This window comes from Leptosomus discolor, chromosome 10, assembly GCF_034619465.1.
Source record: "Leptosomus discolor isolate bLepDis1 chromosome 10, bLepDis1.hap2, whole genome shotgun sequence".
NCBI classification, from domain to species: domain Eukaryota; kingdom Metazoa; phylum Chordata; class Aves; order Leptosomiformes; family Leptosomidae; genus Leptosomus; species Leptosomus discolor.
Window position 1 is genome coordinate 3,540,485 of NC_141400.1, and position 21,857 is coordinate 3,562,341.

The 21,857-nt window shown below is 37.7% G+C and overlaps 1 protein-coding gene across 1 annotated transcript in view; it reads right to left on the minus strand.

The window, feature by feature from the left end:
• The window catches only part of RANBP17 (RAN binding protein 17), a 163,072-nt gene that overhangs the window by 129,573 nt on the left and 11,642 nt on the right, over positions 1-21,857 (minus strand). The window contains exons 7-14 of the mRNA XM_086470933.1: positions 19,981-20,146; positions 17,991-18,064; positions 17,427-17,546; positions 17,024-17,170; positions 15,742-15,914; positions 13,064-13,257; positions 8,500-8,605; positions 6,801-6,936 (exon numbers count right to left, since the gene is read on the minus strand). Of these exons, the coding sequence (XP_086327059.1) occupies positions 6,801-6,936; positions 8,500-8,605; positions 13,064-13,257; positions 15,742-15,914; positions 17,024-17,170; positions 17,427-17,546; positions 17,991-18,064; positions 19,981-20,146 (1,116 nt within the window). The remainder of the gene's footprint in view (positions 1-6,800; positions 6,937-8,499; positions 8,606-13,063; positions 13,258-15,741; positions 15,915-17,023; positions 17,171-17,426; positions 17,547-17,990; positions 18,065-19,980; positions 20,147-21,857) is intronic.

Sequence of the window (21,857 nt, forward strand, 5' to 3'; positions counted from 1 at the left end):
CCTATAAATTAAAGTAGCCCTGTAGCTATGTTGATCTACTTTATATCAATTTCTTCATCCATATCAGCTGAATATGTATGGCATTAACCTCATTTACTAGTTTGGAAAAGCTGAATTAAAATGAGATCTAATTTCTAGTGCACAGAACAATTTCAAAACTGCCTGCTAATTTCCAGCACCTGTCAGTGTTGTGATCTTCACCTCAATGTAATGAAATAAAACAGTATATATATTTTACAGCTCAGAAAAGGATAATCATTCATAAGTGTTAAGATACCATTAATCATGAAGACGCTAGGACTCAGGATCTTTTATGAGACGGACGCAGATCAACACCTTTACTTGCAAAGATCCCCACTAAAGTCAGTGGGACCGCTGCAGATCTCTGGGTCTTGTATTGTGCAGGGTGGAAAGTAGTCACGTTCTGCACCACAATGTATTTTTTTTCTCCTAGGTCATGCTTTGGTGTCTGCAGGCAATGTAATCAAAAAATATACATCTACTGAAGAAATATCAAAATAACACACAGTCAACAGAATACCCATTACACACTAGAAGACAAGCCTGTGCTCAGCGGTTACATGATACCTGGTTACATGCGGATTTTGCTTTCAGCTACTGCAAACAACATACGGCAAGGGAATTATGTTTTTTCCTCCCCTCTAAACACACTCTAGTCTAAATTCTAAACCCTCCAGATATTTTTTTTATCATAATGCAGATCTACCTCATATGTCAAGTCTATAATTTAAAAGATTTAAAGACACGTATAGATGCAACCCTAAATGTTAACACAGTAACTGGTTTATATTGACCACACAAGCAAATAAAATATGCCCAGGACACAGAAAGAAATCCCATTTGCATCCCCTCCACCCCACTTTATAATCATCCTTCAACTTATATTCATCAAGGCTCTTTATGAAACATTACTCCATACTCCTACTTCCTCCCTTCACCTGCCCTGGGCTCAAAACCAAACCGGATTCCCCTGATCACTCAACTGATGCACCTACAGCAGGTGACAGGTGTAACTCTTCACTTCTGGAGGTATCCCTCAACTTAGAGCCACCTGGTACAGATCACAATTACCTCCAGACTTCTCTGAACACATTCCGGGCTACTGTTTGATTAGAAACAGCAGACCAAGGAACCATTAGCTCCTTCCCAGTGGAGCAAAAGAGTTGACCTAAATGCATTTTAACTAATAAATTCTTTTTAATGCACAAAACGAACACCAACCTTGCAACCATAACTGTTCTGGTTAAGATCACGGGTGTGATTTCTTAAAAATTGCTCTGCTTATAAAATCATAGATTTTAAAAGCTGAAAACAAAACTCTGGACCAACGGGCACAGCTCAGTCTCAAACTCTTGCTGTTACTGATGTTGTTTTCACCACGCTGCTCTTATCTAACATGTGAGCAGGTTCCAGTTCTGAGCTGGGTGTTTCAGGAATGGCAACAGCAACCTGAAGGATAATTCCAGTTAAATAGCGCCACATGCTGTAGAAAGTAAACATGACATGTGCAAAATGAATATAAAATCTCTGATCTCGGTTAGAATGCCAAAAACTACTCGAAGTGTAAACAAGTGATATAATAAACACTTCTATACCCTAATTCTGAAACCTACTTAACACTTATTAATTCCATTAATATTTTTAATGCAATTTCTTTCTCATATATAGGACCACTGTAATTGTCCACTAAATACTTGTATTTCAATCACAAAATATTTAACATTCCCCTCAAAAACTGAAGATGCAAAGGCACTAACAATAAAAAAACTTTATTTCTGCATGCATACATTTTTCAAGAGCACACTATTAGAATAACTCTTGATCGTACCTCAAGAGAAAAGCTTCAACCAAACCCATCTTTTTCATAAAATCACCTAAGCTGCATAGATAAAAAAAACTGAACTGAAGACTGTTAAAAGTGTCAGGACTCTAGATTATGAAGACACTTCAGTGTTAAACTTGTTTCAAGTTTAAGATACAATTCTAAATTAACTTAATTCATTTTAGTAAGTAACTTCACTAAGTTGTATTTCCTATGATATATTAATTGGCAAAATTTATCCAACAAGTTACAGTTTTGATTTACTCTTGGCAATCTCTCGCTACCAATTAGAGACAGTCAGAGAGCCAAACATGCCCGCCCATGCCATCAGCTGCTGACCCAGCCTTCCCCCGGCGGGAGTCTGGAATAGATACAGTCTGAACCACTCTAGGGAAGGCTACGAAGGACAAATCTCTGATGTGTCTGGAAGCATGAAAAGGTCCAGGCTAACAAGTCTTGCCTTTTTATCCTTGTTTAGCCTAAATGAGTGTCCCAGGTACAAAAATGTTAAATTATATTTATTATCTGTGTTAACAAATACACTCTGCAGCATTCAGGCACATGGAGCAGACCTCAAGATCTGGTCTACCTGCCACAGCAAGGTAAGAACTTGCATTGTAACTCACGAAGCACCTTCTCATTAAGTGACAACTCTGCTCTAACCCACAATAAAAAAGGCAGCTAAAAATATATGCTTAGCACCCCCAACTAATTTCTTGCCATGGGAAATTATGCAGCTTAGCAGAGATGTCACCATAGCCTCTCTAAACTGCAGGCTATTCAGTAGAAGCCCCACTTGTGGCTGGATAACTAAGAAGAGATCTTCCTTAGCACAGACAAATGAGGAGTGAACTCACGTTTTGCACTGGAAAAGGAGTCACTCTCCTCTGCCAACTCTCCGTGTTCAGAAATACCGTAATTCCTGCCACTCTTAGTACTCACATTCTTTTTCCTTTTAAAAGGGCGGTAATGAGTTACTTGAAACATGCCAGGCTAAAATAAAATCCTGAAATAACAGAAAAATTCCTTATTGGTGGCTGACCGACACAACACACGATACAAACAGGGGGGCTTGCTAAGCATGCTTTTCACTGGCTAAGCCACAGCAACCAACCATGACCATTTATAACAGTCTTATTATGAAGCATGAGATTAGACCAGCAGGACTTCTGGTTTATTCTGTACTTATGGAAGAATGAATTAAGAATACCTGGACATAAATCAAAAGCCCCCATAGCATTCTGGGTAGTATGCACCAGTACTCCCTTACTGGTACAGTTAAAAAGCTTTCCTTAGGTCTTCCTTGCCACAAATTAAGCCAATTACAGCCTGTCTTTCCCTTGAAGGACACTGAAAACACCCGATCGCTAGCATTTCTAAAACAACTCTTGACATCTTTGATCTCTGTCCCACCCCAATACTCTATTTGCTAAACCAAACCGAAGCGGTATCTTCTGCATCTTATTTGTGTTGCCGTACTGTCCCATCTGCCTACAGTTTTCTCAAAAGCGTGGTCCTCAAAACTGGACACTTTTTCTCCAGCTGAAGCCCAATCAGAACCAAATACTCAGAACTGAGTAAGAAATTCCAGCACCTGACACAATTTCCCTGCTACTTCAGCCACGAAGATGTTGTAGTTTTCTCGCGTGCAAAAACAACACATGCTGCTGAGTTACCCTGCTTACTCTCCACAGCTGCTGCCTGGTTAGAATTTCCCAGTGGTAGTTGTAAGAAGGAATTTTCATTCCTAATCATGGTGTTTCACCAACATTTTAAACTTTCACATTATTTCTCCAGCTTATGAAGATCTTCCTGAAGTCAAATCCTGTCCTTTGTGATCATTTCCTCCCACTCCAGTGTCCCTTGCAAATACAAATAAATAATTGTACATTTGTTGGTATGTTAAGAATATGGCAAAGGAAAAGACTCATTCAAAACAGCAATGTTTTTTGTCTAATAAATAACACTGATGTCAGGAATCAGATTTCAATGCATATTACGCCACTTACAGTAGCGGCTAACAGTGGCACACTACAGTAATGCTCCAGCTACCACAGACAGAAGCTGAGACTACATCAGTAAAGCACAGCACAGTGCCTTGCCAGCCAACTTATTTTCTACTGCTCTACCAGCAGCCAAATCAGAAATATACCACAAAAAGATGACTCTACAAAGGCTAAGTCATATCAGCATTAAAACAAGACATGTATTGATAGACAAATAGATATTAATAGTGCTGTACAGTACCAGAGAATCCAGTCTAGTATTCAACAGAAATGTAATATATATATTCATTCAGAGGTCTATCTGATCCAAAAGACATTAGCTTGATCTATTATTCTTGTATTGGAAATGTAATGGTACTAAAAGTATATTATAGTACCATGGAAGAGATCTCCAAGGTTTTGCTGTTCCTTAGACAGCAAGCCCCAGTGACTGCTTAATAAGAATGCATTAATTTACCCAGACAATTTTCTTTTTCTATAATGAGTTTCCTTTTATTATATGCATATACATAAGAATATGAGTTAATTAATGAACAAAATTTGTATATTTATACAGAAGACTTCTTCTACAATTTCAGACTATTCAGCCTTCTCTAACCATTGTCCGTTTTTCTGTATGCAAGCGTACGATCAAATAGAGAAATATTCTCAAAAATTATTTCAATATGGTTGAAGTGTGCAGAATTTCCATTATCCATTCTGTAAATAAAACAACTCAAGCAATCCTGAATATTTATATCAATGTATATTAACTTAGTCATTTGATATACGTCTGATTGTTCTGCTTCCAAGTGCGAGCCTTTTTATTGCATATTTGTAGATAGCTGCCAGCAAGACAGTATCAGAGGATTTACAACTGCAAGAGTAGAATGCCATCTGCTGCTATACTTGCTGCTACAGCAGGATACAACAGAAGAATCATACAAGTGCTGCCTTCTGCCTTCCCCTTAACTGTAAAATGTATAGAACCATCTCATTTTGTTTTATTAAAAATTTAAAAAAAACACGCAAACTGGGAGCTCAGATGCCTTTACCACAGCTTTTGTTACAAGATCTGGTAAAATAATGGGATATGGATGATGGGATGCTATCAACGCAAACAAGAGGCTGCTGTATCAGGCCTACTAGAACAAAACAAAAAATAAAGTGTAATTTGATTGCAAACCATGTAATCAAACCATAAAAAACCCAAACCACACTTTGAAAATGCATTTGCAGTGAACTACGGAGTTGCTAGACTGGGGCTAGAATTTTGAAACACGCCTTGAACTGTTATGCCCCATGAAAGCCTTGCAAAATTCCCACTTTCCAAGTCTGGTTATAGACAAGACACACGTCGGCAGCAAAGGCAGTATACAGAGTATGATACGTTACTAGTTTGATTCACGTTCACTTATCGGAGCAGGGAGGGAAAAACCAAAATGATGTCACAAAAGAACACAAAACTGTTTTCTTAAATTCACCCTACAGTTTTCCCACATGTCCTTCTGGTAAAAGTCAATTCTTTCTGTGCAGAGTGCTCTTCAATAAATCAAATGGAAACATTAGCCAGCATTTTACTCGGTAATTAACCATCTAACCTTCCACACACATCGCAATCGCAGAGGCAGTCTTAGGTTATTCAAACACATTGCTGAGCTGGATAAACTCATAGGTACTGAATTCTGGCATGGCTGGCAGACTTTCAAGTTTCACATTTTTTTCTACTGACAACGGAGCTGCAGGTGAAGAAGTATAAATAATGCACTTTGGTTTTTTGCCTGCTGTTTCACCCAGACGCAAACACTTCTTCCAGCTTTCTATAGGGATGCACATAAAAAGCTTGGGTATACAATCTCCTATAACAATCTGCTATAGCATACTATACACTGACAGGGCTTCTCCACACAGCTACACCTCCATCAGTCAGAATATAAGGTGACATGAAAACTCTCAGAATCAGATAGAAAGAAATAATAATCCAGGGATTACAGATCAGAATAACAACTGCTGTACAGCCATGTTCCCTTTGTATTGCCATCAGCATGAGTTTTGCAAGAAAATTCCAGGAGCATGAGTACATTTTTACTGTGTACCTTCTGTTACTTAACATTAGAGCAGTGCACCATATTTAAAAATAACAAAACAGCTTTGACAACTGAAAGGAACACCTTGCTTTCATGAAAAAGTAATTCAGCATAGTGTAAAACTTTATTTTTAATATTAAGTGAGGAACCATTCAATAAAGTTGAAGCACAGTTCAAACCTGAAGGGATAAAAGAATCCTTGAGATTGAGAGCGCTTACCAGAAAGCAAGGATAGAGTACTACACAAGTAAAACCAAATCTCAGTCACTGTCACAATTCTTGCTGAAGATTTGCTTGGGGCTCCAACAGAATTCTTTCAGTCTTTCTCAAGATCAATTGATCTCATCTTACTGACATTCTCTTTATAAAATCTATATTATGACTGTCCCCTACAGTTAAGGTGAATTAACTGCTGCTTCTTCAAAAATGCATCTTACTTTTCCCTCTTCCCTATTTAAAATGCAGAAAAGCCAAGTAATGTGAGAAATACAGTGGAAACCACATAAATGACTAACTGTCAAAAGAACAGAACTATTAAAAGAATAAATCTTGTGTACCCAGCTGTGAAATATAACACAATATAGCAGAACCCAGCTAAATGTTTGAGATAAAAAATTGAAATGCAAAGTAACCTAAAGTTGTTTAATGAACATAGCTGTTAAAATATTAACTCCTAGAGTGCCAAAACTCAAAAGCATACATGGTAGGAAGCCCGCTCAGATGACGCTGCACTAATAAGTTATCTATCTATCCATCTATCTCTCCATCTGGCCAATCAGCCCCCAGCTAAGCTCAACAGCTTTTAGGTGTAAGATACATTGGCAGGTCACTCTCTGCACAGGCTTTTTTTCATTTCAAATGATGTGGTTTACAGCAAGTATTTACCTTTGAGGTGTGCTGAAGCTGGTCTCCCACATACGTTTTACGGAACTGATCCAAGAACCACAGAATTGCCAGTTCCACTTTTTCATTACTAGACTGTGGTAACTGGGCATCCATCAAAGATATCAGCTGAAAAACGCTTAATGACAGGAAAAAAATATTTTCAGGAAGAATTCTCAAATGAAATTATATTGTCACAGCTAATTTCTTTAGGTACCCATCAGCCATTTTTTGTCTGCCTAAGTTTCTTCTAGGATTTTATTTTGTTTGGACACTAATTATGCTAATTGACCACTATTAAACATAAACATCAACATCATACTTTTCTAATTACTTTGTCACTTGACATTTTCTCAGATACCTATGTTATACTGTGGTGAGTTTGCAAAATGTTTTTTTTCTTTCTTGGAGAATCAATTCCACGATGAAAGAAACAAAGAAATTTGAGAAGCATGGGTCTCAAACTGCAAGTGCAAGATTAGTAGAGCTGTTCAAGTTCCCTGGAAATTGAAACTATTGCACTCACTAGAAGTTTACATACGCAGTATATAATGCACTGTTTGCCTCACTTCTTCCCACTGCTGTCCCTCCTAAAACATCTGAACAAACATGTAGTTTCTGACCTAAATCCTTACTTGGTATATACCTCCATATCACCAGGACTCATATAAAAAAAATCAATTTCAGCCTTTGTGAGGTAAGAAAATGTAATACCTTTTTTTTTAAAAAAAGGAATAGTCCTTTATTTAATTTCCCATGTTCTTCTGCCATCTATTCCTTGAAATCCTAATTCCCTAGCAATTCAAAAAATTATTCTCACCTTCTGTCCATTCTGAAATATTTAGTCGCTGGATTAGAAGTCAGTAGGTACTTCATCTATAAGTCTGTATATTAAAACCTCTCGCTTTTAATAAAAACATAGTGGAAGACTTCTAACACCACAGAGCCCCAGGGTAGATTAGGAAGGCAAGAAACAAAGACGAAAATGTAAAGCTTTTTATCCAGTTCTAAGTTGTATGCCCTTTATCATGTCTTAGCTAGCGGATGTAAATAACAGGATCAAATATGCAAGTCTTTTTAACATACTTGTGGGTGAAAACAAGGATTAAGGAAGTGTTTGCCACACAGAATACATATCTTTCATAATAAGCCCTAGCTTACCCCTTGCCCTAAAACTTGCAGAAAGAAGACTCTAGCACAGACATTTTTATACCTAGAGCCTTCTTTTATATTTCAAACTCTAGTCTAAAAATAAGTCCAAATTTTCAGTAGTTGACCAGCAGTTCCTCTGCACTTCTTCACCTGCAATAATAATATAAAGGGAGTAGTGCAGAAAAAGAGCCATAACTCACAAGCAATAAAATTAACACTTGCATACAAGTATCATGCACAAACGAAAAGAGGTAGCTACACGGACATATCTAAACACTGCTTACAGTAAGAGACATATTTGCCTTTAATCCTCTTCCCTTCCTCTGAAATATAGTTCTGAAATTATAGCCTTAATAACCCCTTCACTGCTTAGAATGATGAATCAGGAAAGATCAAAGCCAGTGCAATGGTCTCAGTCCACAGGAAGTCAGTATAGTCTTTGAGCACTCACCATCCAAGAACCGGACAAAACCTGAGATATTTAAATTCAAAATATCTGCTGATATTAAATGTCATTTAAAAAAATCAAATTAATTCAAGTAATACTTACCGACAGGATAATTCTCCATCCATGGCATCGTGTTCATCAGTACTAGTGTATGTTAATCGTCCTCCCACAAAAGTACCCACAAAATACACAAGCCATGCCAGACGTCCTAACATTAAAAAAAGAGAACAGTTAACAATTAGAAACCATTATGCTAGTACAATACATTTCCATAAGGTATCAGCAGTCCTGACTGTGGAATGCTGTCAAGAGAATGGTTAAGTTTCTCCCTTTACCAGACTTAAAGCCTACCCAGACAAATCAACGAACAAAAAGTTCTGAGCAGAACTGACAGATAAAGTAGAACAGCCTATTAACGCGGACATGCTTATAAATAGAACAAAAAGAATTAACCTAAAATACAAATTAAGCAAACTCAGCCTGGGAAGATGAGATATACAATTAATCTAGTATCCTCACTTGCCTCCCACAAGTTACTTCAAGGCATGGAACAATTTTATCTACTGTGGAGCTGTTACCTCGACTTAGCATTACAAAGTAATTGAGACTCACTACAATCTACTTGTTTCTTAGTTCTATTTAAAATAAAGAATTCCTTGTAACATTAACCTACTGTCTGAAGTGATTTGCACATCAGAAAATATTCATGTCGCAAGTCAGACGTATTTTTCAAGAAAAGAGTTTCTGAAATACTGTTTCTGTTCTATAGGTAACTGGACTGTTCTCTACAAGGGTTTGAAAGACAGAGCTCATCCATTTCAAGCCATGCCTTCCGATCTTCCAGAGTATTTAGCTGTCAGTTTCCACTGAAGCACTTATAGGATCCACTGGCAAAGTCTTGATTGAACGAAGTACAATGTAAGGATCATAATTTCTGTAAAGCTAAGGTCCCATAAATAACTCCTTGAGTTTGTGCATGTAGTGTATTTTGTACAGACTTTCAAATACTGAAATCCCGCTTTATAAATATGGAACACTTAAATTTACCAACACTGAACTCGGGGGAATTCTTCTGGCCTCTCTCTGCTGCCATGTTGCAAAACCTGGATTATTTTAATCTCTCTGGCACATTAAGGTGAAATATCTTTAAATTTGACCTACTGATACCTACTCAAGCCATGCAGATTCCTGCTTCAGCTTTTTAAGCTGTGAATCCAGTAACTAATGTTATCCTCTCTCAGCAAAGATGCAATGTATTTCCCTAAACTAAGATCAAAACTAAGACCTGAATAGCAAAGTAACATATAGACTTGTTAAAACTTCAGGATACTGCTAAAGGTTTCTTCCTCAACTGAAATGCACCAAGACTATAGGACCAAAAAGCTACTTTTAGACTCCATCTTCATTTGGCAAAACATACTTCTTAATAAATTAAAATGAATTGGTTGAAAGTAACACAGCGAAGACAACTTAGGAGAGTTTCCATTTAAGTTAAATCAATGTAACGGGTCTGCCTGAGGTGCAGCCCTCACCGTGCTGTGCAGGGGCAGCTGGATAACACACCAGTGTTTCGACTGCTGCTGAGCAGGGCTCACCCAGCACCAAGGCTGTTTCCCCAACATTTCCCCAGTAGGCTGGGGGTGGGTAAAAACTTGGGAGGGGCTATAGCCAGGACAGCTGACCCAGACTGTCCAAAGGGATATTCCATACCAGTGATATAAGCTGGGGAAAACAGGAAGAAGGGGGGGAGACACATTCATTTCACGTTTGTTGCCTGGAGCAACCGCTACCGGAGCCCTACTTCCCAGGAAGTGGCTGGACATCGCCTGCTGATGGCAAGTAGAGAATAAGATCTTTCGTTTTGCTTTTGCTTCATTAAACTGTCTTTATCTGACCCACGTGCCTGTTGTTATATTTTCTCTCCCCTGTCCAGCTGAGGGGGTGAGAGTGATAGAGTGGCTTTGGTGGGTACCTGGCCAGGGCCAAACCACCACAATTAAGTTACAAACAAGGCTTCTCAGTGAGATATTTACAAAAACTAGAAGATGTCTTGCCCTCCTTACTAGGATTTTACCAAGTGACAACAGCATAACTTACAAGAGTGAAGACAGTACCCTGATGAATAAAGTATCTTCCGAACTCATTTTGAAGTTTGACATAAGGTATAAACTACAGATAAACAAATAAGGTCACGTTATGACTGTGAAACTATAATTTATGTTGGACATTTCTACATAGGTATCAGGACACGCACAGTATCTACCAAAAGTCTTGAGGCTTTATTTTGTATTAATTTCAAATCTCTGATAAACTAGTCTTCATTTACATAACATTAAACTTCACTTAATTCCCCTCCTGTTTTGCATTGTTGTATTTTGAAAAATGCAGAACTGAGAGAGCACTGAACACTCTACTTCCTAAGCTCCTTCAACCAGAAACAATTAACACTTCTGAGGTGTTCTGGTATCCTTATGGCCTGTGCCTAGTGACTAAACATCGTAAGTAATTCTGTTTCAGTCAGAGGTATATAGTGCAGTGTGTTCTATACATAAAAAAGACGCTGAGATCAAATATATACAAAAAAAAATGCAGAGTATGGAATAACATGCAGATGCTTTCAACACAAGTACAGGACAGCATTCAAGTTTATCTTAAATCTCTGTCTTATTTAAAAAAATATACCACATCAATACATAATACAGCCTGAGATCTGTAACAGGAAGCACTTTGTGACAGGGAACAAATGTTGACTTTTTAGACAAGATATCTAAATATCTTCTCATATTGTTCCTGTTCCATTCCTAATGATCTGGAAGGACAGTATCAGTTATCCACAACCAACATATTTCCCTGTTTCAAGACCTGTGCTGCTTCACAAACAGGACACTTCCAAGGAAAACCCCATCAGACACATTACATGTTGCAGTGCAAACACCTGTTAACTTAGGACACTAAGAGATTGCACCATCATTAGCAAAACACCAGGGAGCTGAAGTGTCTAAAAGAACAGACATTGCTCAAATGAATTTAGCGGTAACAGCTACTAAAGAACAGCCATTTGAAGATGGTATCAAAAAGCAACTGCAAAGCGGTGCGAGTTAGTTCAAAGGGCAAGACTCACCACTTAGGCCAACAGCCTTTTTTAAAATAAAAACTTGTCTTCCTTTTTACAAATTGCAGTAGCTCATTTTTAAGTACATAGCTATTTTTCTGTTGATAGCCCTCTTCTCTTAGCCCAATACCAGTTAATAGGTATGACTTCTTTGCCTCTTGTATACCTTCACTATTAAAAATTTTCAGTGCATTTGCTTTTGCAATTACTGAGGCAGACTTCTTTTAGAAAATAATTATTGGTGTAATAATCTGTAATTATGGTTTATAACAGCAATAATCCCAAAGAAATCAGTCATTACCATATATCATAAGTAATCATTAACTACTGTTAATGACCCATTTCTTGGGGATTATTGTTTTAGTAAACCATGACCGCATCGCTATTGATACACAGAGCAAGACAGTATAATAAAATGAGATCTTAATATTACATTAACTTATTTCGTAACATTAAAAGCCATTAAATGGCTAAATTTAACTATGTATATCTAGGGGATATAACAGTTATTGTTCAATACGTGCACAAATGTTTAGTTTGCAGAAAAGAAGCACAATATTTAAACTGCATCAAATGTTTTCTAATGCAGAACAGCAATCCCCAGAGCACTGACACTGTAAGATTCCAGCAGACTCTTTCCCTGTGGCCCCCCCGTGACTGGGGAATGGACTATAAATTCAGGCTGCAGCTGGTCAATGAAAAATCAGGCCATTAATGAAAGTTCTCCCAAATAAAAGTTGATAGGTGCATGGAAGAAAGTAGAATTAATAAAAAAAAGGTAAGTAGGCGGTCTTATATAAATCAGTGAAAAAAGGCTCCTACATAGAAAAAAATCAGCATATTCAAACCCAATAAAAGAAATAAATCACAAACATTTAATAGCATGCAAAAAACCAGCTGTATTATGCAGTAACCTGTCTCACCTTTTCAAAACAACACCATTTATCCATGTAAAGATGCAACAGCCATAAGATAACTATATTAGGAAAAAGCCAGTAGTTATAAAGACAATTTAAGTGAGACACAGAGAGGACCAAAATAGGTATATGAAAAAAATATATTAAAAGTACTTATTGTTTTTACAACTTACACTACAATAAATAACTTGAGCTTCTTGAAAATTAGGTAATACACCTTAACAGAGTTGTATAAAATAAATTAAGGTTTTTAATGTTACATTAATTTTTACAGACAGATAAATGCAAAAAGAACTAAAGAGAACATATTCATTTTCAAAAAATGTTCATCAAGTTGCACCTGGTCCTGTGAGAGCACCTGAGGCACTAAAATGTTGATTTTCAGACATCAACAGTTTCTACAGCTCTCATGCTTGTATTCTAAAGATGTAACAAAATGTTAAAACAAACACATCGACTGCCAATATATCCTACTTAATACAAAGACAACTAGTGATCATGTGGTGCAAGGTGACATGGATCATTAATTCCTATTTTGAAACAGGTCTAGTTACATCTGCCGTCAGATCACCGCTCTTTTTCATATGCAAGTATATGGTCATTGGCACACAGTCTAAAAACTCAATTAAATACTAACCTTCCTGAACTGTGATTTCTAATGGATTCCTACTAGAAGAGTGCAATAGTTTTTGGTAGTTTTGTGCATTTTGGTCAAACAACTGTACAAGAATTGTACAGGTCTTTTCGTATTCACACCTGCTAACTGTGCACAGTTGCTCCAGCTGTTGGAAAACTGTAGCTGTATCATCCAGGGGATCTTCTAAGCCATCTCTGGAATAGAGAGGAAAAAGTAACCACTTAGCCACTGTTGCTTAAAAGCTGTTTTCCCATCCAGATCTTGTACCAGTGTCACTGAATTGCTGAACTATAAAAGCCTTAGCAGCTGCTGAATATAACAGACAGACATAAGATCTCATTTTATTTACAGACATACCCATACACATCCACACAAACACAGAACAGTATTCTATTTGTGCCTTCCTCTTAAAGTGTATTTTAAAAAGCAGAGAAGAAGTTGGCAGTAGGAACACATAAAGGTAAATCCCGAAGAACTAAGGTCCACTGCGTCTCAACAGAACACTAACAAGCAGCATCTTCCTCACAAGATGATGGGAGGAAAGAATGGAATACTTAGTAGAACTGGGTTTTGCATGAGACCATGATCCCAACGCCAACAAGCAAGCTTCAGCAAAATTCCATGCAACTGCTTTATAAATCTTTACTTTATTCTGCTGTGAACAAGCTGTGACTCTGTGGAATGCCTATAACAAAGAGACCAACAGCTCTTGCCATAAAGTGTAACTACACTTATTACACAAATCACAACAGGAAAGGTTTATTCATCAGGTTATCCTTTTGTTGCACAGGAAACAAACAATCTATAGATAAAGATAACATTCAAAAAGCTAACGAAACTAACAGTGCTAACATCCAAACTTTGAAAGATATACCGCAGCCGAAAATCCTGATGTTGAAGACAGACTGACACAGACCTCAGGTATTTTAAAACATCTGAAATTAAAGTTCTCCTTCTAGTTTGTAGAAGACCATCCTCTTGCAGACCCTTTGAAGAACAATCATCAGTTCCTCACTCATCCTTACTCAAAAGGGAGAATAGCTATTCAAAGTCCCCAAAAGGATAAAGGTGATTTTCCTTCCATTGTTCCAAGCTACCTCTTTCTCTGTCTGAAGGACCAGATGGATGGCTCCTGAATGGAGGGCGACATTAACAACTACACTGGTTTGTTAAGAAAAATGGTTTCAATTAAAAAGAAAAAAATATTCCAATTAATCTTGGAGCAAACAGAAGGAATCTTATGAAACCAGCTCCCAGGCATCCCATGTTTCTCAAGAATGGTCTGGATGTTTGATATTAAAAGTCTACATTTGATACAGCTGTCTACAGAAATGCTTCAACTGAGGATCTTCATCACATAAAAGAATACGACAATACAACAGTGGTATACGAATCACTTAGAGCTAGGAATGGATACATGCCAACAGCATGACCAAGATTGTCTTGAGAATGATACAGGGGGGTAGAAGAGAAGATCAGTACTTTCCTCATCTTTTCCCTGTCGGCTTTTTTCACAGACTAGAAAGCTTGCTCCTCCACAATGTAACAATGACATCCAGAAGAACCTCTCATCAGTTCCAAACAAAGCAAATGAATTCTCAGTGCTGACAGTGATGCTCACGGAGACAACAGTACATTTCAGTGGAGCTGGTCATGCCATACGGCATGCAGCTCAGAAGCTCAGCCCTACTGAGTACTTCAAGTCTGGAAGCTGATACGGAATGTACCACTCAGCGGAGAAGAAAGCTGAGACATGAAGGTTCAACACTGAGATTCCATTACAGAAAGGCTGAACAGAGAAGGTAACTTAAAAACGCCAAAAGAAGTGTAGGCCGGTTGAGAAAAGGCTGCCTGGTGATAACATAAGGCAAATAACACCAACTATAACTTAGTCACTAAACAGTAAAATGACAGACTACACTATTTGCAGACTATTTGAGATTTCGGCTAAATTGAGACAAAAGGACGACAATGGTGAAGTTTAACGCACTTCCTCAAACAAACTGAACAAATGACATCTCGTTAACGTAAAACTGAAAAGGAAAACCAGATGTGGCTTGTTCTGCAGTCCCACAGTCTGACAGGAGATCCTACCACCAGGAATTCATAAAAGCCCTTGAAGAAAAGCTCTTTGGCAATCTAAACACATTTTTCTTATTTGCTGTATTATAGTACGGAGTGTAAGGTCACTTACTTAAATGATTAAAAAGAAGATTCGAACCATGAAATTTTAAATTGGCCCACTTTAATCTTGCCACTTTCTAGCTTGTTCTATTCAGTCTCACCCTTTCTTGTGCGTGGGTTTCATTTTGCTTTCCCCGATTACTCTACCCTCCGTGGCCCTAGAAAGTGACTCATCAAGAAAGCATGTCACAGCTGAACAATACAGTTAATTTAGACAGCCCTAAAAAAAGGGAGAGGGAGAAATAGGCTTTTTTTCCAAAACACAAAGGCCCGTGAGAGGAAAAAACAATTAGAATTTACATTTTATTTTAGCTTGGATTTAATAAGCAAAAAGAGTAAAATGGTATCAGCCAATTAAGATAATCTAAAGAAATCGCCATGGTAATCAGAACCAGCGTACTCAGATTTTAAACACAACCAAAATATAATACGCCAACAAATCAGAAAATTAAACATTCAATAGTACAGTTTTAAAATTGCAATTACATGTTTACCTTATAACTACAGGAACACATTCCAGTCTAGAAGTAATATAAGCTTTTGTTATCTCAGGTGCATATGTATCTAAGAGGTGGGGTTCTGCCGTTTTCACAAAAGGTACAGATGCTACCATTCTTTGCCACAGAGTTAGCAAATAATGAACACTATTTGGAGCGAACTCCCAGTGCTATAAGAAAACAAAACATACTTCTGTTAAAGCATCCCAGTGTGAAATTGTAGTTGAGAAACATGATGCTTTTATCTTAAGTAGTCTTATTCATTCACATAACTACTGAAGGACTCAGTCAGAACTGAGACATACTATGGTACACATTATAGAGTAGATCCAGAATTACTTGTAGGCACTTTCTCCTCCTTCAAGTGAAATCCACAATTCAAAACTCAGAGTGAGGCCTAGATTCTTACAAGTGCATGGTGAGATTCAAGTGCTATAAAAGGGCCATTCAAAAACCCTAAATCGAGTGGGAAACTGCCTAGAGCCACCTAACAGGAAATGTAAACAACAGAAATGCATCTCAACTTTCTTATCTCTTCCAAGCTTATGGAGCTGCCACTGGCAACTCAGGAATTCAAATCTTCTCCTAAAGGTCACTATCTTCAGCTGTTATTCTGAAGACCAGAGAAAGACTCTGGAGGAAATGCTAAAATAACAATTTTGAGTATTACTCGAACAGTGTGCATGCCTTTATCTTGGTGTGTTTCAAATGTAAAATTTTTAACACTAAGAATCTTGAGCCTGTGATGTATGTCCTTCTCATACAGAGGTGGGTCCCTCAAAAATTTAGACCTTTTTCCACATAGCTTCTGAATCCAGCTCAGACAGCAACTTTGCACTCAGCAGCTCAGCATATAGGCAATGGCGTGTGCATGTGTACGTATGTATGCACACAAAAGCAGAACTCAAGAACCTGGTCAGTGTAGGCACTTCAAACTGAAGTGTACCTGGGAGCATAGCCATAAGTATTTTAGGGTTGGATAAAGTCTGTTGGATTTTTTGAGGGTGAGGACTAAGGCTGGAGAATTAACATCCACCTATCTCCTACCTCAGTTGTCATTTTCTTCTTTATATCTGCTCCCATTACAAAACTTAATAGGAAGAGCAGGAACCAGTTCTAGAGAATTTAGAAATCTGAGTCACATCACTGACAAAATGTATTTTTACGTAAAGACAAGCCTCACCACCTCCTCAAAAAACACCAACACAGAGAACCAGGATCAGTCTTCTTTGTCATTCAAGAGTTGAAGAAAAGAAAACACTTCTGCATATATTCTTACCTGTAGGCTAGTAATAGTAAAATTCGCTATAAGTTGGATGACCTCTGGATAATCTTTCACCATTACTAGCTCTCCTAGTTGATAGTTTGTCTTTAGCCGAGCCAAAAACCGACAGAATTCATGGTAATTACCCGGATCAGATAAACCCTAAATTTGAAGAAGCAAATTTTTAAAAGTTAACAGCTTAATCTAACAGAAATTTTATAAGCACTACTGTTATTTGGGCATCAATTTCATTTGCATAGGAATTTTGCTTTGTTTTGAATAGAAAATCAAAGCAAACAGACGTCTGGCTGAAAGCGGTTTTGATAGATTCAGTAGATTAATGAAGACTGTAACTGGAAAAACAAATCCACAGCTGTTTTAGTATTTCAAATAAATAAAATAAAAAATAAGGAGATACCTGTGGATTTTCAAGTATTTGTTTGACTCCTTTGATTAGGTTACCAAGATATTTGGCACGTTCTGGATTGCTGAATAAAGACCTCCTTGTAGAAGCAAACTGAACTAAACAAGAAAGTGCCTGAAGAATAAAAAAAAAATACTGTAAGATTAAAAAACCCCCTTAAAACTCTCAGCATAAGCATCTCAACGTTTGGAGCAATCCAACCTACTGCTGTGGCTGAAGATTATTTTTGCAACAATGTCTATATGATCATTGAACTCAAATATGGTTCTCTTAAAATTCCCTTTTACAACAGCTTCTGAGTTCATCAAAATAATTGGGTGGATGTTTTCTATGCGGCTGAGTAGTGCTGAACTGGAGGAGGAAGGATTTGAATGCTTTCAGATTCCGAAGTGAAAACTGGGGCTCAAGTTCAAAGAAAAGACATTGTGATGGGGCACTGAGCTGGGGAATCATAACATGCTAATGCACAGAATAAAACACGGTCTTCTGGACAAACTATAGATGTAAAAAGACTATTTTCCATAACTACTTGAGTGCAAATAACCATGTGTCACTTACTAACTGAGACAGCATTGGTGGAAGGGAATGATACAAATCAAAAAACAGGTCCAAGGTCTCTGGCTCCAGAAAGACTACGGAAAAAGATAAGTTGGTTTTATGACTCTCTATAAGCAACAATTAAGTATCTTTATTTTAATAGAATCAACCTTTTAACAAAAACAGCAAGAGTGAGATATCACTGTAGTCAAGAATAAACTTCGAATAGATTAATTATTTTATATGTATTATTATTGTACAATATTAAACAAAGCACTATTCTCTTATCACATTTAATCTATGCTATAGCTCACAAAGAATACTTCCTTTAAACTGCATATGATGCAATACTTTGTCAGTTGCTTACAGAATGCTGTTCTGTAACAGATGTAGGTAAACTGATTTCTTCAGGTTACTACAGTAGCACACTGAGACAAAACAGGTCCCAGATACTAAGGATTAGTTTAGTCTGTATTTAAACAAAGGCAAGTTTTGGACCAAAGTTCCACAGACTATCCTGAAGTCCACAGACTGATAAATGGAAAAAAATACTTTAAACACCGAGTTACCAATTCACTGTGGAATCACATCAGATGAACTCTCACATTACCCTATCTCATGAAGGGTAATGACAGGGTAGAAAAAATTCACAAATAATTTGTAATTAAGTAATCCCACAAATTAAGTACCATTTCAAAGTTGGTCCATTTATAAGTATTATTTTACATGAAGACCTCCGTAAAATAAAGTGTCACATAACAAAGGTTAATTTCCTTAGGCTAGTGTTTAATGACTAAAGGGAGATTCCCCCCTGGACAATTTAGAAGTATCTAAACCAAAATCTTGGGAAAACCTACCCCCTTCTCCTTCCTAGAGTATCTTGGGAAATTGCTTTCCCTTGCCCAAATTCAGCCTTTTGTCAGTACTCCCCTGCTTGCCATATATAACTGCTCTTCATCCTTCACACTGCAATTGGAGACTACTGTACATTAATGGAGAAGGAATGGAGTTATGCATGGAAACTGGGAGAAGGAATGGGGTTATGCACGGAAACTGACGGAAGAAAAGTATCATTGAAATAACGATGAATATCAAACACTAGAGTGTCATGCTATACAGGTAAGCCAGATTTAAACCTCGCATCTTGTGTACGGGAAACTGCATAGCTGCTTTAGCTAGATGGAACAGACTTCCAAGCAGGCTTACTTTGCCAAGAAGCAGGAAAAATTAGCCTGTAAGGACCTCTACGCTGCTAGTGCTGCATCCATTACCCAAGGTGATTTCATTAAAGCTAGCCTGGACATTGTACGGGGTTTCCACGGCGAGGTTCTGGTAGTGATGGGGCTACAGGGCTGGCTCCTCTGAGAAGCTGCTGGAAGCTTCTCCTATGTCTGATAGAGCCAATGCCAGAGGCTCGAAGACAGACTTGCTGCTGGCCAAGGCCGAGCCCATCAGCGATGGCGGTAGCGCCTCTGGGATAATATACTTAAGTGGGGGAGGGAACTCTGGGCAACAGCAATTGCAGATGGAGAGAGAGGAGTGAGAATATGTGAGAGAAACAGCCCTGCAGACACCAAGGTCAGTGAAGGAGGAGGAGGAGGAGGTGCTCCAGGCGCCAGAGCAGAGATTCCCCTGCGGCCCGTGGTGAAGACCACGGTGAGGCAGGCTGTGCCCCTGCAGCCCAGGGAGGTTAACAGTGGGGCAGATGTTGACCTGCAGCCTGTGGAGGACCCCAGGCCAGAGCAGGAGGATGCCCGAAGTTGGCTGTGACCCTATGGGATTTACTTTTTTACCATGGGATTCGATTTACTGCAAATATCTGTGTTACAGACTACATAACAATAGGAAAAGCGTGAGAGAAATGGCAGAAGAGGTTTATCAGTAACTCACCAGCAAAAAACTCTACTCCACATTAACAACTATTTTATATTTGTAAAGTATTGTGACAAAAGAAATTACACAATCCACTGGGTATAGACTTCAGTCTGCTAAACTTATGAGCCTTTCTTACTTGTTCTCCAGTTTGTTGGAATCTGCACAGTGCATAGGTCATCTGCAGATTCATCAGCTGAATTTCCAATGAAATCAAAATTAAGACAGTTTAGTACAAGCTTCAAAAGTTGCATGGCTAGACTTTGTTGCTGTTGGTCCTGAAGGGTTAAAGGTTTTGCCAAAAGCTAAGGAGAAAAGAAATCTTGTTAGGTCACCCGCACAGAACATGCTTTAAAAACAATTTTGAACAGGAAAATGTTTGCATATAAAACTGCGAAGTTCAGAGCAAGAGAACACACACTAAGAGAAAAATAAATCCTTCAATGATAAAAGCTATAGTCTTTCCTTAAAGGCAATGCGAAAATCATCATTACCACCTGAGAGACACCTTCCATTTCAGGCTAAAGCTCCCAGACTTATAAATAATTTTTAAGAGCCTGGTGAAATAATCCTTTTGCATAAAATACTTACAGGTAAAACTCAGCATGTCACTGACACTGTTTGTTAAAACACCACTGATGTTCATCGCAAAAATTAAACAGTAAGGTTTCATGTTTTTCTCTTTCAGTTACTCCAGACCAGCATGGAGTATAGCTCATATACACTGTATAGCTTAAAAAATCTCAACAATTGGCTATTTTTGAGTTTGATGTCCAGGCTGCTAAACCGCCCGAGTTTCACAGTGTGCACACTCAAAGCCTGTTGCTTTGATAAGTCTAGGAAAAACCTGGCATTAAAAAAAAAACAATGAAATGAACAGTCTGTAATCTGACTGCAGCTATTTACAACACCTGTACACATACAGCTGTCAGCATTTCTACTGCTTTATAACCCCGGTAGTGTCAGAATAAAAAGGTACTTTGTAAGCAAAACAAGCTGTTGGGATTTGGAAGTCTATACCCAACAGATTGTGAGTAAGAACACATTTTTATCTATCCCTTTCTGTAATTACAATAATTTAAATAACATTTTCTCTTAAACAAATTACTACCTCAAGATTACACCATATAAAGGTACTGAAAACAAACTTCAAATTCATTAGTCATTGAAGAAGTTCATGAACATTAAGAAGAAAACTGACATAATTTTGTCTAGAAAAACAAAAAAATAAATGCAAAGGCAACAAATTTATCTAGTTCATTTGCTCCTTATTTAGATTCAAAGTCACATCTCAAGTTTATTAACAAAAAGTTTTTAAATTCAGATGATAGCAACTAAAATCAACTGTGTGCCATTAGATGTCTCATTAACCTTGTAACTGTTGCACCACATTAGAATTGACACTAAAACACGAATTCAGCTTTAAAATCAACATTGAATTTCTGTATGTCTTGTATAAACATAACCTGTTTTGCCACCAATCCTCTCTGTAACTGTTGAACTCTTGGAATTATTTTAGTGACTCCACATTTGTTAGTTGAGTGTATTTTTCAGGGTATTCTAGACACTGAAATATTCCTCAAACCAGCTTCCTATACTAAGGTTAGCATTATAAAGATACTAATTATAATTTTCTTCAAATTTCTTTCTGGAAATCTGTGTGATGTCACTCAGACAAACCTGTCAACACATGACAGACTAAAAAGAGCACCGGTAGACCAGCTGAACTCAAAGAAAGCTAGAAGTGGCTGACACAGGATACAGGTTCTCATAGACATCTTTATTCTTTTGACGTGTAATGAGGTTTACTATATCGAAGAAAATTCTTTCAAAAATATCCAATTCTTTTAAATTATATATGATTTCTCCATTAATATGCAATTCCAACACCGATTTAAAACATCCTGCGTACATTAGCAGGGCATTCCCTCTTCAGAGGTGAGGGCTTACACACTATTTAATTCTTCTATATATTAAAAAAAACACATTGCCTGTCACCTGAGCCCCGGTAGCTGA